The sequence below is a fragment of the Pleurodeles waltl genome, chromosome 3_1, assembly GCF_031143425.1.
Source record: "Pleurodeles waltl isolate 20211129_DDA chromosome 3_1, aPleWal1.hap1.20221129, whole genome shotgun sequence".
Lineage (NCBI taxonomy): Eukaryota > Metazoa > Chordata > Amphibia > Caudata > Salamandridae > Pleurodeles > Pleurodeles waltl.
In genome coordinates, this window is record NC_090440.1 from 1,283,129,868 (window position 1) to 1,283,148,241 (window position 18,374).

General features: G+C 39.4%; 1 protein-coding gene across 2 annotated transcripts in view; it reads right to left on the reverse strand.

The window, feature by feature from the left end:
• LOC138285093 (leucine-zipper-like transcriptional regulator 1) overlaps nucleotides 1-18,374 on the reverse strand; it is a 360,497-nt gene that overhangs the window by 263,934 nt on the left and 78,189 nt on the right. For both annotated transcript variants that reach the window (XM_069224618.1, XM_069224619.1), the window contains exons 2-3: nucleotides 2,556-2,808; nucleotides 1,554-1,633 (exon numbers count right to left, since the gene is read on the reverse strand). In XM_069224618.1, the coding sequence (XP_069080719.1) occupies nucleotides 1,554-1,633; nucleotides 2,556-2,718 (243 nt within the window). In that variant the 5' untranslated portion in view covers nucleotides 2,719-2,808. The remainder of the gene's footprint in view (nucleotides 1-1,553; nucleotides 1,634-2,555; nucleotides 2,809-18,374) is intronic.

Below are 18,374 nucleotides of genomic sequence, written 5' to 3' on the forward strand. Positions count from 1 at the left end.
GTATTTCACTAAGATTTATTCTGGGTGTAGCATGCAGAGTCGCTGATAAAAACAAATACTCTTTATCTGCAGTGTACCATGGATCTTGTAATCGTAACAAGGCTGGTGACTTCTATTACCATCCCTATCAGGATTTCTTTATCACTCGTAATAAGGGCCTTTAATGGCTGAGATTCAAACATTATAACACCAATTAAGGAATTTTCTATAGTGTTAAGGTAGGTTAGATAGCACCAAACGCTGACATGCAACAGTTTTAGGGGTTCATTATGACCCTGGCGGTCCTGCCCCGCCACGCCGGTGTTGGGGGCCAGACCGCCGCCAGTGTGGGGGTGCAGGACTGCCAAATTATGACCACTGCTGTAAACTGGCTGCATCGCCGGGGGGGGGGACGGGACCGCCTGGCCTAAGGTTGACCACCTTCGGCCCGGTGGTCCACATAACACAGCCCGCGGTATAATGAGTATCCTTACCACCAGGGATTCTGTGGCAGCAGCCCTGCTACGAAAACCCAGGCGGTAAGGATACTGGCAACAGGAATACTAATTCCTGTTGCCACTATAGGACTCCCCAACTCCCCCTCCCTATAGGAGCCCCCCCCCCACACTCACCCTGACCCCATCAGGAGCCCCCCCATCCCTATACTGACCTCCCCACCCCAGATTCTCGTACTGAACCCCCTCCCCCCCAGATCCCCGTCCTGATCTCCCCTCCCCTGATCCCGTACTGACCCCCGACCCCCATATTGACCCCTCAATCCCATATTTCCCCGATCCACGCACTGCACATACATGCACACACACATTCACGCTCACTCATTCACAGACACATGCACACATGGCCACAACACTCCCCCCCAACCCCACAAGAACACAGACACATCCCCGCACCCTCTCCATTCACTCACACACACACACCCATTCACACACACAAAACTGAACACTCCCCCCCTCCTCCAGTCGATCGATCACCTTACCTGGTGGTCATCTGGGAGGGAACGGGGTCCATGGGGCCTGCTCCGCCAGAACCGCCTAATCACCACAACACCACCACGCCGATTACAAAATTGTAATACGGCAGGCAGTGCACACAAAACTGAACACCCCCCCCCCCCCCCTCCTCCAGTCAGTCGATCACCTTAACTGGTGGTTGTCCGGGAGGGAACGGGGTCCATGGGGCTTGCTCCGCCAGAACCACCCAATCACCACAACACCACCACGCTGATTACAAAATTGTAATACGGCAGGCAGTGTTGTGATGACGTGGTGGAGTCAGCGGAGCAATCTCCACTAGTCATCCGACAGGCAGTATGGCTGCTGGCAGATCTCTGCCCAATTTATGATAGAGAGCTGCCGGGAGTCATAATATGGAGGTCTCCTGGCAGGCGTGACTTCGATGGTCAACTGTTTTGACTGCTGAAGTCATAATGAGGACCTTAATCTTTTAATAATTTATTTTTAGACAAATTAACATTACAAACTGACTATTCAAATGAATCAAGTCAATTAAAACAATTAAACCAAATATTTTGTTAATGTCTTTACAAAACTTACCTGGTATGCCACCATTGAATGGCCTTCTAGCTTTTCCGGAGACTTTTCACAGCAAACAAGTGGTTCCCATTCATTATATTCTAAGGAAAAAATTAAATAGGCTTTTACATGTGGCAAAGATACTAAAAAGAGAGCCTCAAACAGAATTCTACAAACTCTTCAATTTGTGTCGATTAGGGTCTTTTGTTGAGGACTGATTAGGCAATCAGACATATCCAAATGTATCCAAAAGGTCTGACTGCTCACTACGCGTCTGTTACGACCTCTGGGAATGCCACTGCTTCATATGAGAAGATTGGTGGCTACCATCTCAGTCTGGAATTTCTTCAGAGGAGTTGCCTCGCATCTCTATTTTCAGTAAAATCAAAGACTAATGGGTTTTGAGGTAGCTCCTACATTATCAGGATTAGAACGTGTGCCTCAGTGCCATCGCATTAGATGTGCCTTCCTCTGTAACTGGCAAATTCCTGGGAGATGATGACACTCCACAATGCCCAACACAAGGTCACAATAGCTGGCGAAGTCGACAACACTGTGAACCACCTGGAAAAAAGTAGTCAGATTGGCCCCAAGCACCACACTCTCTGGGTGCTGCCCAAACATAAGATACAACGTCTCTTGTATACGATGATGACAGCACCCAATACATGAGGTTTTATACAACCAGTACCCAGTACATGAGGTTTTACACAAAAAGCTTCTTATTGTGATGTTAGGTTTCAACATTTGGACAGATCGATGACCCCATTCGATTTTAATGTTAGTTTTCACAGGCTCTACATCACTGAATAGAAGCATTCACACTGTGAATATGATGAGAAATCATGACTGTTCATGTGCTTGTAAAAATATATAAACCAAATAAATCATAGTCCATAGTCAATTATGGATTTTTTTTTTTTTTTTAAATGAATCAACAGTGACTCAAAATAACAACTGCAAATGAAGGGGAAAAAACATGCAAGATAACCGAATGTGATGGAGAACCATAGGCTTACTTACCTATTCTATATCGCCAAAAGTCACTTAATATGGTGTTATTCCGACCTCCAAATATGTAAATGAATCCCCCATACATTGCACAGGCATGCTTAAATCGATCACATGGAGCCTGTGCTCTCTGAGGTATGGGCTCCCAGAGCCAATCTCGAGATTCTTCCTTCATTCCTTTGTATGGATGTCAATCATGTGAAATTATACCAAACAATTTCCATAAATGTAACAAGAGGAATCTCATTTTGGGAGCCAAGAGCGTCTGAAAATACAAGAAGAGAAACAGACATTAATTTTCTCTGGGTTTAACCATGGGTTAGGTGGTTCAGATATAAACAAAAAAAACATTTAAAAAAAAAATAAAAAAAATAAAAAAACATACAAATAATCGTTCTGTGCGCTGTTTCGCCCGCTTTGTTTTTTTTTGCAATCTGTTACCATTTCTTCATGGCAGATTTTGCTTTATTTACATTTCTATGTTTTATTAGAAGCAGGCAAGGCCTAATGCGTTCTAATATGTACAGATAGATATTTGCTTCCTCTTCAAACAACCCAAAGACAGTTTACCCTCTTTGTAGGACTGCCCAATGATGGTCCATAGTGTAAAGGTTAAGGGGCACACCCTGTAACACTTAGACCTGGGAGAGATAAATAACACCAAAAAAAATGGTCCTTCCAGGGAAAGTGTCCGCCTAGACTTCCACAGCAACTGTAACAATCAGTTTACAAATGATAAGTTATAAAATTATTTTACTAACAATAAAGATAATCATTTAAATTGTTAAATCAATTATCCAATCGAAGTTGAAATGGTATATAAATATAGGTGCTCCAAAATTTGAGTTGGTGCAGGGAAAGTGGTAAGGTGAAGTGAGTGCACAAATTATATGTAGAATGCATAAATATACAAATGACTGGTATACATATAGAAATAAAAAACAATCGCACTCCTGCATGAAAATGTTACTATCCTTTGATTACATTTTTTTATGAAACCAGTCCAAAGTATCAGTCTGTCAACGTTCCAACTCGTATGATAATTTGGGAAATGGTCACCATAAGGACAAGGTAAATGGTAGGAGACACCTGGAACTGAACAAAAACTCGCCATCAGTCACAGAAACTCTACATAAGTATATCATGACATCTTGAGAAGCTCGTACCTACTAAGATAAGTGACCACCCCTGTAGATAAATCTTAGCGGGAGTGTGCTTGACCATCTAGCTGTACAGACAAGACCAGACAGCAACAATACTGATGGTATAATTATAAGATTGCGATACTGAATCAAATGAGTGATGAGACTTGTTACAAAAGAACTGCTAAGAATCCGACGCTTGAACTGATGGCCATTATAGCCAGCACAACCCAAAAGGGGCTAGCTTTAGGATTTTTGAGTAAGAATGAGGATCAAGTCCTAAATAAGGGACAATTCAGGATACCAGTGATTTATACCCTGCCAAAGATTGACAAAAGATTATTTAATCCACCAGGAATGCCAGTCATATGTGGATCCATTTTGGAACCATTTTGTCAAAATGTAGATGTATTACTGTAGCTAAAGGTACCGCTCTCTATAGCCTTACAGGCTGTCATACCGGGCTATACCAGCCATTAAAGGCCCGCTCCTGCGTTAAAGGCCCAAACTGAAGGCGAGGGCCTTTAACAAGGGAGCAGGACTTTAATTGCTGGTATAGCTCAGCTACCAAGGGCTATAAGAACATTGTGCCACTAGAGGGCAAAATGTTCTAATAAATAAAACAAGGGACTCACGGAGCCCGAGGGGACTGAAATCCCCTCGAGCTCCAAGAGGCCTTTGTTCACAGTTGCTGTGAACGTAGTACACTGGAATGTTGAGGCTTCGGGCTTTTACCAGCCGTTAGAAGCCCGGTGCACTCCATTGTCTCCAATGGAGCTCCCGACATTTCAGTGTTCTAACAACTCATATATTAAGGACAGAATGCATTTTATCAATTCAACTTAGGGCATCCCATTCAACCCAACCACAGATCTGTTGATCACTATAGATGTACAATCTCTGTATACTAACGTTCCTCAGACTGAAGCAATCAACATAATTAGGGGGCTTATGGACACACGAACAACCCACACAAGTACCCAGTTGGTTCAATATTGCATTAATGGACATCGCTAGGACAAATAATGATTTCAAGTTTAATAACTCATTTTATTTAAATCTCTACATGGTAAATTATGAGAAACAAGATTTTCACATCTGATAACCCCTTCAATGATAAATTCAAGTGGCTACGCTACATAGATGATGTCTTCCTAGTCTGGAAAGGTTCAGTGCAACACCTAGAATCATTCCACACTTGTCTTAGCACTAGATCTACAGACATTCAATTTACAATGTCACAAAGCACATAGAGTATCCTGTTTTTAGATTTTATGGTAGCCAGGGATGAGGACCAAGTCTTTGTGTCACTCTATAGGAAACCAACCAAGGAAATCCTTGTTAAATTATACCAGCAGTCATCCTAGAAACTTGCGATCAAATTCAAAGTTTATTGCATTGTTATTGCTGTCATTGCTTTTGCTTCCAAGCGTTCAAAAGAAAAAATCACTTTTTATCCTTTAGTAAAAGCGACATCCAAAATAATGGCACGAGAAGAGAGGAAAAGAAACAGCCAACACGTGTTTCGCCCCCTCTGGCTTTATAAGCCGGGGCTTTGTCAAGGCTGAAAAAGAAAGGAAAAACCTAATGATTATATTAATGAAGAGAAGTCGATAAAGATTCAAAGGTCACCGAAATGTGAACAAGAGAGCAGAATATTCTGCGAAAGGATTCACCAATGTTGTGCGGTAGATGAAACCGGTATGGTGAATCCTTTCGCAGAATATTCTGCTCTCTTGTTCACATTTCGGTGACCTTTGAATCTTTATCGACTTCTCTTCATTAATATAATCATTAGGTTTTTCCTTTGTTTTTCAGCCTTGAGAAAGCCCCGGCTTATAAAGCCAGAGGGGGCGAAACACGTGTTGGCTGTTTCTTTTCCTCTCTTCTCGTGCCATTATTTTGGATGTCGCTTTTACTAAAGGATAAAAAGTGATTTTTTCTTTTGAACGCTTGGAAGCAAAAGCAATGACAGCAATAACAATGCAATAAACTTTGAATTTGATTGCTTAAAGAACTTTGAGTGGGGCTTTACCTCTTTTTGATGGTGTATACTCTATTTTAGAGGACGTTTGGGTCCCTGTCCTCTGGTCAAGTCCCCTACCTTCTGAACAATTAAGGCATTTACACAGGAGAATAGTAATTTGGACCCTCTCCAATTTTTGGAGCCTTGTTTCTTTATCAAATGATTTAACTATTCTCTCCTGCAATAAGCCTGAATTTTTTTGATAATGTCCTCTCACATCAATAGACGTGAACAACGTGATCAAAGACTGCAACAGGTCTTTAATCCAACTGGGGCCAGTATTCCTCATCTTTCAACTCCAAACTTATTATCTGCTAAAAGCACGTTCTTGGCTTTGGAAAAATCATTAAAAAAGGAAACATCAAAGTGGTGGGAAATAGCTTCACTGAAAAGATATTTGGAAAATGACCGAATTCCACGGGGTCTTCGCATTCTGATTTTCCCACCCATGGATACCACATCTTTAGATCAATTACAGAAATGGGAAACTAACCTCAAAACAGCATCAATCAATATGATCAAACAATTAATAGAGATCTCCGAGGAAGAATATGACAAACATCGAAAGGAAGTTGATAATCTGACTCAACGAATAGAAGAAGCAAATTGGGGAGAAATTACAACAAAAAATTATGCCATCCTTAATAGTATTATAGATAGATATGAGGAAGACATAATACAGAGAAAGAACAGGAAGTTTCGAAGAGATCTTTATGATTATCAACACGGGAGAGTGTATACGTTTAGTACGAAATATGACAACATTAAAGACTTGAACTTCTCTGTGGATCCAAAAATCAGTCATGATACTCCATCTTCATCTGAAGTTGAATCAACAGATGATTCCTTGACCTGTACTTTGACTAGGCCACAAGTAAATGTTTTAGAGGAGGCAAGACGTCACCGCCTGGGAACCTTGCACGATTCAAGAGGGAAACCACCAGATATTACTCAAGCAATCTCAAGTACTTCAGGCATACAAACTCGAGCTCGGAGCAAAACAACTCTACCTTGACTACAGAAAATTTGACTGTGAATTTATCTGCTTATGAACTGTCTACAACTGATCTATCTATTCTTAATCGGGGACTGTCTTTTTGTCCAACCCACTCTTGGGATATTATTCAAACCAAAATTGACATGTTTAAATTCATTCGACACCTTAAGCTTAAATCTTTTTTTTCTTCTCTACCTACTTCTTCTAGCTCATTACCCTCTACATACTCTTCCCATGACATTACAGTTCAGGATTTATCTGATATATCTCTCCTTTGTAATCTTTCAAATAGTACTGAATCAGATGTTACACCATCTGTCATTGCTAAAGAACTTGATCTAAATATCAGTCAATATGTGTCCTCTGACCTCCGCACTAAATCTACTTTCACTCCTGTCCTTCCGGCGGGCAACTCTATTGATCTGTTTTCAAAAGCAGTACTATGTGATCTAGATCGTGAGTTCAAACGATATTGTGCTCGTCGGAGATATTTATCAACCAATATTCAAAGTAAACAGGCTCAAGCACTTAAACAGCTAAGAACTAATAATAATATCATCATAAAAGAGGCAGACAAGGGTGGAAATATTGTGATTCTTAACACTGAAGATTATCTCAAGGAAGCCTACCGTCAACTTCAAGACACAACATGCTACAAAAAGCTTACACTCAACCCAACAATAGAAATACAACAAAAACTGTTTGATTTGTTGGAACATTGGCATTCTCATCATATACTATCTAGTTCTGAAAAAAACTCTCTTTTTCTTCAATTCCCAACTATTCCGACCCTGTATTTACTTCCTAAAATTCACAAAACAGGACACCCACCAAAGGGAAGACCAATTATCTCAGGAGTAAATTCTATATGTTCTAAATTGGGTTCCCTCATTGATAGAGAGCTTCAACCTTTCATGATAAATCTATTTTCATATGTTAGAGATACCAAAGACATTTTGCAAAAACTTCAAGACAGAGTGGCAACCAGATTTTTTTCTTGCAACCATTGATGTTGTTAGTCTTTACACGTCTATTCAACATAATGATGGCCTTGAAGCAGTGAACAAATGCTTATCCACTAGATCAGTGGAACTATTGACACGGAATACCATGATCCTGGATTTTCTCAAATTTAGCCTTGAAAATAACTATTTCCTTTTTGATGGCAATTTTTACTTACAGCTTAAAGGTACTGCGATGGGGGCAAAATTTGCTCCATCCTACGCATGCATCCTGATGGGAGCTGTGGAAAATTATTGGCTTTGGTCAGATCGCTCAGAACGTTTTATCAAACACATTATATTTTGGGGGCGATATATTGACGATATTTTGCTTATTTGGCAAGGTTCGGAAGTTTATCTTCAACAATTTATTCAGTCTCTTACACCAAACCCTTGGAATATTGATGTAACTTATCATATCTCTAACTCCTCAATTGAGTATCTTGATCTTTTGATTTATGTTGAAGATAACAAACTTCAGACAATTTTTTTTCGTAAAATGACATCAGACAATTCAATTCTCCATGCCACTAGCTGCCATTCTTCCAGTACAATTAGAAATATACCGAAAGGAGAATTCAGACGAGCAAGGCTTAATTGCACTAATATCTCTGACTATGATAACACATCCTCTGAAATGATTACAAGATTAACATCAAGGGGGTACAATAAGGCCTCCCTAGATACTATTAGAGATGAAGTAAGAAACATGGATCGGAATATACTGTTGAACACACCTAAAATAAACAATAAGAACAATTTGATTAGTTTTATTACCACCTTTCATAACGGTCATAAATATATACGAAAATCACTTAGGAAATTCTGGTTCTTACTTTTGAACAACACTTCAATCAATCAATATATTACCAACTACCCCCAAATTGGCTTCAGGAGGGCACCTAACCTCCGGAATAAACTCTGCCCTTCTTTTCTTCAACCAAGACCTTTTACTACTTTCCTACCCTCAAAACCAAAAAGTTTCTTTACCTGCAGCAAATGCTGTGTATGTAAATTGGGTCGTTCTAAATCTACAACTGCTAATATCAATAATTACACTCATCAGATTTCAGATTTTATTAACTGTGCTAGTACCTACGTCATCTATGCCATTTGGTGTCTTTGTGACTTAACTTACATTGGCAGCACGATTCGCCCATTAAAAACTAGAATTCAGGAACACTTTCGGAATATACAAAAATCTGACATTCAAGCACCACTGGTTGATCATTTCAAAAACTGTCATTCACAACAATGTACTTTCACTTTCAGTGTTTTACAACGTATTCCACCCTCCCCGCGAGGTGGTAACAGGGCATTGCGACTACGTCAAGAAGAAAGTCGTCTTATTATTAAATACGACACAGTTAACAAAGGCCTCAACAAAGATTATGAATGGCATTATTAGTTACTGTAGAAAATAAGGCAGTTTTTTGGTTTCAAAAATACACTGTTTAAATTTTTAGTTCTTTGTTATGACACAAAATAATCAGTGCTCTCATTCTGCTAGGCAAGTGTCTCCCAGACTACAAAATTGTTTCAGACATATTTTCTCTTCGCCATTTCTTTTCATTTAATCATACATTTTTATTTTTTCACTTTCATTAATTTTTTCACTTTCATTCTTTTTTTCTTTCATATTTATATGTTGGTTACCAGTTTCTATTCAGATATTTCGAATTATATTTCCAGTTTGACTTTTCTTTCTATTCTGCTTTACATTTGCTTGTTTTTTAACCTTGTCTTATTTTCTTTATGTTTATGCTACATTAGGTGGTGTGCCTGTTACAAACAAAAAATGACATAACAATGATGTGTTTATTTTATATGCTTACTATTTGGAAGCACAGACGATATGTTTTTTCGATTGCATGCACTGTGTTAAACATGGCACCCATCTTTTCTCCTTTCTTTGATAATGTTAGTAGTCCGTCTTTTGTTTCATTTTTTAAACAGAACGACGCTAGTCGATAAAAGTTTGTTTAGTGGGAGCGCGACGCTTAACGCGCCCGTCCCGGCTCCATAGGACCTCTCGCCCATGAAAATCGGCGTTTTTCGACAATAATAGAATCTAAAAGGTAAGGAGCGGTCTCTGTTTTACACGGAGATTCCGCCCTTTTTGTCCCAGTGTTTCTCGTTAATTTAACCAACATAACTTATGTTATAGTCAGCAATGTAACATCTTAGATCTATGAATTTTACAAATATTGTAGACGAGCCTCAATGGCCTAAATTTAATTTGTGTGTTTAATTAATTACTTTATGAGCATTACGATTCAAAATAGAAATGCTTCAATAACTGTCACAAAGTTGTTACACAATGTAATTAATTTATATTATCAATGTTTATCTTCATGATACATTTTGCTTAACCTAATCACTTTCTTAATGTAGTGTCTCAGTAATTAAGCTTCATTTTTAATATGTTTTCAGCACTGCCTCTTTCTTCCTTTTTATCTTCTTTTTTGGGATCTAAGTATCAGATATCTTATCTTATCAAAGATTTTAGTGAAATTATTCACAAATGACTAGTGCCTTTGTATCGGTTTCATCTACCGCACAACATTGGTGAATCCTTTCGCAGAATATTCTGCTCTCTTGTTCACATTTCGGTGACCTTTGAATCTTTATCGACTTCTCTTCATTAATATAATCATTAGGTTTTTCCTTTCTTTTTCAGCCTTGACAAAGCCCCGGCTTATAAAGCCAGAGGGGGCGAAACACGTGTTGGCTGTTTCTTTTCCTCTCTTCTCGTGCCATTATTTTGGATGTCGCTTTTACTAAAGGATAAAAAGTGATTTTTTCTTTTGAACGCTTGGAAGCAAAAGCAATGACAGCAATAACAATGCAATAAACTTTGAATTTGATTGCTTAAAGAACTTTGAGTGGGGCTTTACCTCTTTTTGATGGTGTATACTCTATTTTAGAGGACGTTTGAGTCCCTGTCCTCTGGTCAAGTCCCCTACCTTCTGAACAATTAAGGCATTTACACAGGAGAATAGTAATTTGGACCCTCTCCAATTTTTGGAGCCTTGTTTCTTTATCCTAGAAACTTGAGGGGTAATTTGCCCTTTGGGCAATTCTTGCAAATTCGTAGGAACTGTACTAAAAAAAGAGGATGTTTTAGACAGTCTAACATCTTTACTAAGAAACCTATAGACAGAGGTTATCTCAGACGATTAGAGAGGCGAGTGAGGAAAAGGACTTTGTTTAACCACAGGGAACACCTGTTAGAGTCACACCACAGAGAAGTGAGTCAGAACCGCATATCGTGTGTGACCACCTATAACCCTATCAGAAATGAGGTGAAAGAGATTGTAAGACATCACTGCGGGTTGGTGAAGGAACATCTGACCAGCAAGGGAAAACCATTGTGTCATTTAAGAGAGGCCGAAACCTCAGGGATGCTTTAGGGCATGAGGGCTAACAGCGATAATAGATCATGAAGCATGGAAACCATGTGGCTTGTAAATATAGTCTGCATACTATTTATCCATAAAAACACCACAATCCCATTGATGAGTTTTTCCAATTGTAATACTGAGGATGAAATTTATATAATTTGGTGATCTCATATATGTTGGCCAGAATACACAGAAGGTTAAATGCAGAATTCTACACCACAGAAGCCAAATCAAGTGCAGTAGAACTGGAGCACCATTGGTAGACCATTTCCAAAATCAGAACCATATATATGAAGTTATGAAATGGCAAGTGTGGGAACTGATTTCACTGAACTGAAGGGTTCTGGATACACAAACTAGACTCCATTAATGAAGGAGTGAATACTGCAGAAGATGGGGGACACGCAGCATTTGCCAAATATTTTCCCTTCATTATTTCTATTTGGTTATCCTTGTTCTGTTGATGTTTCATTAACCTACATTCATATGTGTAGGAAGCTGGCCCTTTTTATGTGGTATGTGAATACCATGTGAATACCATGTAAGGGTCTCCGGGCATTTCCCGGTGAGTGGACAGAGCTGCTATGCAATCTGAAAGTGCTCTATTTAGGGTTAGTGTGGTTGAGCAGCCTTAGGCTTGAAGCACAGGCGTGACAGGCATCTACAAATACACACAATAGTCAATAAATGAGACACACAACTCAAACAGGAGATCCACACCAATTTATAAAAATAGCAAATATCTTTATATATAAATAAATTGAGGAATCAGACAAAAGTCGTTCAGGTAAGTACTATTTAAAATAGGAATTCTTTTACTTTAAAAAGTGGATACTGTGCAATTTCTCAGTTCTGCAATGTTATCTTATGGGAGGGAAACCAAGTTCTGCATTCATGTAATGTTTGACGACTTATGGGTCCAATCTCTAAGATTTAAGGTCTCTCCTGGCAGCACTGGGCAGCTAGGGGCAGAGGTGTAGTACGGCGTCTGGTGCCTAAAGTATTTCAATGGAGATCAGCCTTTGTGGAAAAAGGCTGCAGGCTCTGGCCAGGAGGCCAGTGGGGGGGTCAACCAACAAGTAGGCTACAAACTTGGGGTGCTCAGGAACAGAGGTGCACTTTTGGTCCTCTTCTCACCGGGTTAGGGGAGATGAGTGCAGAAGTGCCCTTTGGTGTTTGGTTTCTGTGCCCGGGAGCATTCACAGTTGAGGGGTCCTGTAGTCTGAGGCTGCAGGCATCTTCATAGAGTCCACTGGGGTGAAACCACAGTGGACTCAAGCTCAGGAAAGCTGGGGGACTTCATTGGCACCAGGGGCCCACTTCAACTGGGGCCAGAGGCGACAGGTGCAGTGATTGTTTTAGGCATCGAGTTTCTCTCACCACAGAAGTCACGGGAGAGGGGGCCCGCATGCAGAGGCTGCAGGTGACTTTAGGGAATCTAGGAGGGGGTGGAACCACAATGGACTCAGACTCTGGGGAGCTGTGGAAACACTTTACTTCGGGTGAAGTGCAAAGGTCTCTATTTTTTCTAACGTTATTGCATGACTAATACTTTATCATCTTCATATATTATACTCTTCCTCCCTTTACTACCCTATTCAGGACACTTTACTGCTGCAATTAATTTGTTTTTTTCTTGTACAGAGTGCTAATACTTCTTTTTACAGCTGTACTATACAAAACAGTAAAATAGCAAAATCTTAACACTCATCATGATGGACCAGTAGTTTAATTCAATCTTTTCAGTGTTTTCCTTCTCCTAGGATGGTAAGGTGCCTACAAAACTAATTATAAATTATTTTTTTATAAATGGATTCATGTTAGGTTAAGACTCTCTTGTGAAGATGCTATTGGTCTCGCCATAGACTAAACACATTTTTTAATCTTTGGGAATGTGCTGACATTGGCATTAGTGTATACACACTAGATACTAGCCTGAGCACATCTGCATAATAAGGTTTTCTTTAAAATAACCTGACAATAAACAATCTGGTGATAATGTAAACTAATCTTTTCATCAACTTAATGGTTATACTTTATAAGGCTTTTAATTAATAACTACAACCGTGCCTAAAAATCCGTTGGATTAATTACAAATTGATAATCACTGAGCATTTTTACTGCTTGCAATTCCACATTGTGATCACCATTCGTGCTTTCAAAGTCATATTTTGAACATATTTCAATAGCAGAGACACAAAGATATCGTCAGCATTATGTTGATCATACAAATAGAAAAATCGAGCCAGTAGTTTTAGTCCAATATCAGTGCTTGCAGTGGTACCCAACCTTAATTAATTTGGCAAGATAGGAGGTAGCAGAATGCATTAACTTTTATTTACCATTTCCAAGCAGCAAACATTTCAAAGTTCTAAACTAAAACAAAGTATGACTCAAAGAATATTCAGAACATTCAACCCAAACCTTCTAAATGCTCCCTCCTGTGATTGCTGCTTTTGAGCTGATAAGTATATCTTCTATTTAAGAGTTACTAAAATGATGTGATATATATTTAAAATGAGAGTAATGTTTTTCTAGGCTCCAATCCAATTGATTCATTAATTTAGCGTACAAAACTAGAAATATGTTTAAAGCAGGCTTAAAGATGTTTTGCCATTTAAGCTAAAGAAACCATTTATAATTTTGAGTTCAGGGAATTTATGTATAATATACAGACTTCAGAGCAAATATTTATCATTTATTGCGAGTGAATACTAACATTTGTGTAAAAAAATATACCAAAATCTTACTGAGAACGGATCCTTCATTACCGCAACAGATTCAGGTGATGCTGAGTATCTGCCAGCAAAAGAATGTTGTGGCAGATTGGAATTCTTGCAATTTGAGAAATGGCAAGTAGTGGAAGTTGAGAGAAGATTTGTTCTACAAGATAGAATTAAGTTTTGGTCACTCCTTGAGTTGAGAGGTAGATTTGTTCGCTTCCACTCTACAGTGTCAGAAGAAAAAACATTTTAGTTGGAGGCAAGATCTAGGAGCTTTCAGCAGTGGATGCTTTCACTTAAAGTTGGCTAGATCTGAAAGGTTATGCTTTCTTCCTTTTGCGATGATTCAGAGGGTGTTGGTACAAGTGAGGAGAAAGGTGTCAAATAGTCTTAGTGCCACCTTTTGGGTGACAAGTTTTTTTCCAGCAATAAAGAAGTTGGCTATAAAAATAACTTTTTTGATTCAGTGCTCAGTAGGGATGCTGACAGGCACAGAAGTGGAAGGGCATCCTTTAGTGGAATCAGGTGTGCTCAACCTTCTAGTTTGAAGATATGAGATCTGGACGATTCAAGGGACTTTTGGAGGAAGCCTCAGGGCTTCTCAATCAAGCCTGGGCACCGAGGACTAAGAAAAGATACAAAGGAGCTTGGAACATCTGGGTTCGATGGTGCCTGGAAAGGGATTTTGTTATCATAGAAGCTTAAAAGGTACAAGTAGCAAATGTTTAAGCAAGTTTGTTATCAAAAGTGTTTTCATACAGAAACATTAATTGTTACAGGACGGCTGTTGCAGCAGGGCATTCTTAATTGAATGGCTATTTGTAAGACACCCGTCATCTGAAGAGTGATGAAGGGAATCGGTTTAAGAAGAACTACACTGTAATGTTACGAGATGCTTTGGGATGGAACACTGGTGTTGCAACTATTTGAATCCAGGCCATCAAACAGGTATTTAAGTTCAAAGAAGTTGTCATGGAAATTAGCAATTAGCAACTTTACTCTGTTTTGTTTCCTTTAGGAGACTATCAGATGTTCAAGCCTTGGACATTGTGAGAAGATTATATCAATCAGATGGGCTGTTTTTAAAAATATGGATCAGTACTATGCAGGAGTTCTTCTTTTATCTAAAACTTGAGAATTATCCAACATTTTGTGAAGAAGTATGAATCAGCATGCAAGGATTCATAAGTGATTATGTAAATCAATTGTTAATATCATACGCAAAACCACATAAAACGTTTTCAGTGGCTTCAATTGCTAGATAGGTGAAAGAAGTTGTGAAGGAAACCAGTGGGGACATTGACAGAATTGATAGATTAGTCTAGGGAGCTTTCAGCATCTTACGTAAGGCGCATTAACCATTTCCTGGTTTGCTTGCTGACTTTAACAGCTTTAACTGCAGCACAGAGGATCTCCGATTCCTCAAGCTCGTGGTCCAGGATTTCTGACTTCTACTATCCTTGCATTCCCTTCCTTGGTGTTGGGCTCTGCCATCATGGACCAAAATTACATTGGCTGGATAATTATTTTGGGAATTCCTTTCACAGTAGGTGAAGTGCTCATACACAGTTTCGCCCGTAAGGTGTCTTTTGTCTATTTAATGAACAGCACATAGTCTAAGTCACACTGTCCTTTTCTAGGTATTATCAAACAACAGCATGTCCGTTGGGTGGTCACCCTCTATGGTGTTGCTATTTACAGCTACCTGAGGTATTTATAAAGTTTAGGACCATTAGATTGTCAAGCTGGGATATTTGTGGCACGTCCTTTGTTTGTGATACTGATTTTTTGATTTGTATCACTGTGGGACCATTCTTAGGCTTAGGTTTTATTATTGTCATTTCTCTTTCACTCCTCATGGAACTCCTTAGGTAAGCCCACACTTGGTGATGGCTTCTCCCGAGCCTTTTCCCTTAAATGCAAACTTTTGAAGTATCTTTTAGTTTACGCATTTGTCTTTCCATTTGGTCTAAGTTGCTTTCTACTAAATGTCCTTGTGACACATTGGCCTGATGATGGCCCTGTTCAAGTTTACCTTTGGGCTGAAACTTCAACTTACTTTAATGCGACCTTTATAAATAAGTTGAAGTTGTAACATTACATATACAAGCGAACTTGTGATTCTTTTATTTCATCTTTGGACAGAAATTTGCCTCGGTCTGTTTCTGCAGCCTGTTATTTTGTATATTATATATTGTTTCGATTGCATCTCAATTCCTTGATCGCTGAGGGTAAGGTGTTTCTTTTGCCTTGGATTATTGCTGCAATATGCTGTACAACTACCGTTATATCTATTTGAATATTTTATTTTTGAAATGTGCCATTGTTTGAGAGAGAGCGTAGCTTATATAATCAAATATTAACATGAAATGTTTATGAACTAATGTATAATAATGCTGCATAGGAAAAGTATTAATGAATTTTGCTAAAACGTGTGCTTGAAATGTGCCCACAGGGAGTGGCCGTCAACATATACGGGGACTAATAAAACTGACTAATAATGTTGAAATGATATGTTATGATATGATTTTACACTAATAATAATAGACATATGTAAGAGTTTTGCTAATAAATCATTAGGCTTTAGTTAGCATGAGTCGAGGCCTAGCTTCCTGGCTCTCATATTAAATGTGTTTTTCTAACGTACAGTGTGCTGACTTGCTGAAGGACATGAACTCTTGTTTTTTCTCTAAACTAGAAGCTGAATGTAACTGTAGTAGATCCGTTCTTATGAAATTTGACTTGCTTATAGAAACATTTTAGCTGAATGCAACACTGTAGACCAGTCGTAGGTACAAGGTCGCCTGGTACAATCAGTGGTGCAAGCCCACTAATAGCATTTAATTTACAAACCCTGGGCACAGGTAGTTGCACGTTACTAGGGCCTAGGGACAAGTAAGTTAAACATGCCATTGGATGCAAGCCAATTTGACCACTTTTTATGAAGAGAGCACAAGCACTTTAGCGCTAATTAGCAATGGTAAGGTATGCAGAGCCCTAAAAGCCTACAAAAACAGAAAAAAAGAAGGATGAAGTAAAATAGGGGATGACCCTGCAGAAAGGACCAAGTCCAATAGCTCCCATGAGCTTTTTATTTATTTATTTATTCATTTAAATAATTAAGGCATCCTTAAGGTTTAGCTTTCAAGCAATGTGTTGCCCGTGGTAGACAGAAATGCTGCTCACCACAGAGAAAATATTGTGCTACTGTATCAGCCCAGGCATTTTTTACGACAAGGTTTAAGGAGGAAATAGGATCAAATCATTCTCTAAAACACCACCGATCCCGCCATGGCTGGTTGCCTAGGAGTGAAGGGCACTCAATACATGCAGAGATTCACAAGCAAGCATTCCAGTTCAGTTCTGTCGGTGATGCTGTCGGTGATGCTGCAGTACATGAGCCCACTTTGACAGTTCATTGATGTCCTGTGTGAGTTCTATGGGGTGCAAGTTTTGAGGCTGAAGGATTTCTCCCACAATGTCAAAAACGGACTGCATCAGAAACGTATGATTTAGTTGTACAACTACACTGCAGCAACAATTTATATCTGAGCTTTCCTATAAAATTATACTTTTGCAGTTAGTGTTTGTGTTGATCATGGAACGCCAGTTTGACTTGGGGTACTATACCTGAAGGTTAAGAGCAAAAAGAAGGAGAGCAAGAAAGTCAAGGAGAGAAGAAAAAAGCAGAGTATAAACAGAAAATGATCATCGCATGGGATGGAGAAGGAAAGAATGAGAGCGGTTCGGCGAGAGGTGTGATGGCAAGGATATAGAGAAAGTATGAATGGGAAACATAGAGTTAAGATTCATTTTAACAAATTCCTGAACTAGAAGACACATCCTTGACTAAGAGAAAAATCAACCTTTGCTCAGAAGGCAATAACCAGACTCTAATCCCAGGAAGAACATGGTGATGTTAACTGCTGGCCAGTTGGCAGGCATTAGCCCTCTGGGAGGGATGCAGGACACCTGGGAGACCAAAAGGTAGCCTTACAATTTTTTATTTTGGCTTGCAGTTCCCAAATGGGACAGACAGGATTGTTTTTCATTCATTCCCAGAGCCCTCCTAGAATCCCTGGTTCAAACCTCAGTTCACACGAGAGGTGAGCGCATCTCTATAAGGCAATGGCTAGGGAGCTGGATAGAGACCAGCACGGAGGCAGAAGAGTTTTGTCATCTTGAAGACCATAATCCCTGGGACAGGCCTTTGTCATGGTTCACATGCATACTTCGTGTTGACTTACAACAAAATAATCAGCAGCAGGGATCACAGACATCATTGTAGAAAGGGCACTGATGTGAAGGACATTTCCATCCAAACGGATGCCCCTCCCAGATCAGACTACCCCAAACCTACTCCTAAGGTGCAGAGGTTGGGTGGTCTTACCTGCTTTTTGGAGGTCAATGGGGCAACTATACACTACTAGTTTACCACAAAGTTCCTGTAACATTCTGTGAGTCCTAAAAGGCCTTCAACCTCAATATGGTTAGTAGGTACCTCTCATTAAATCGGTATTTGAGGCTTCTACTTACCC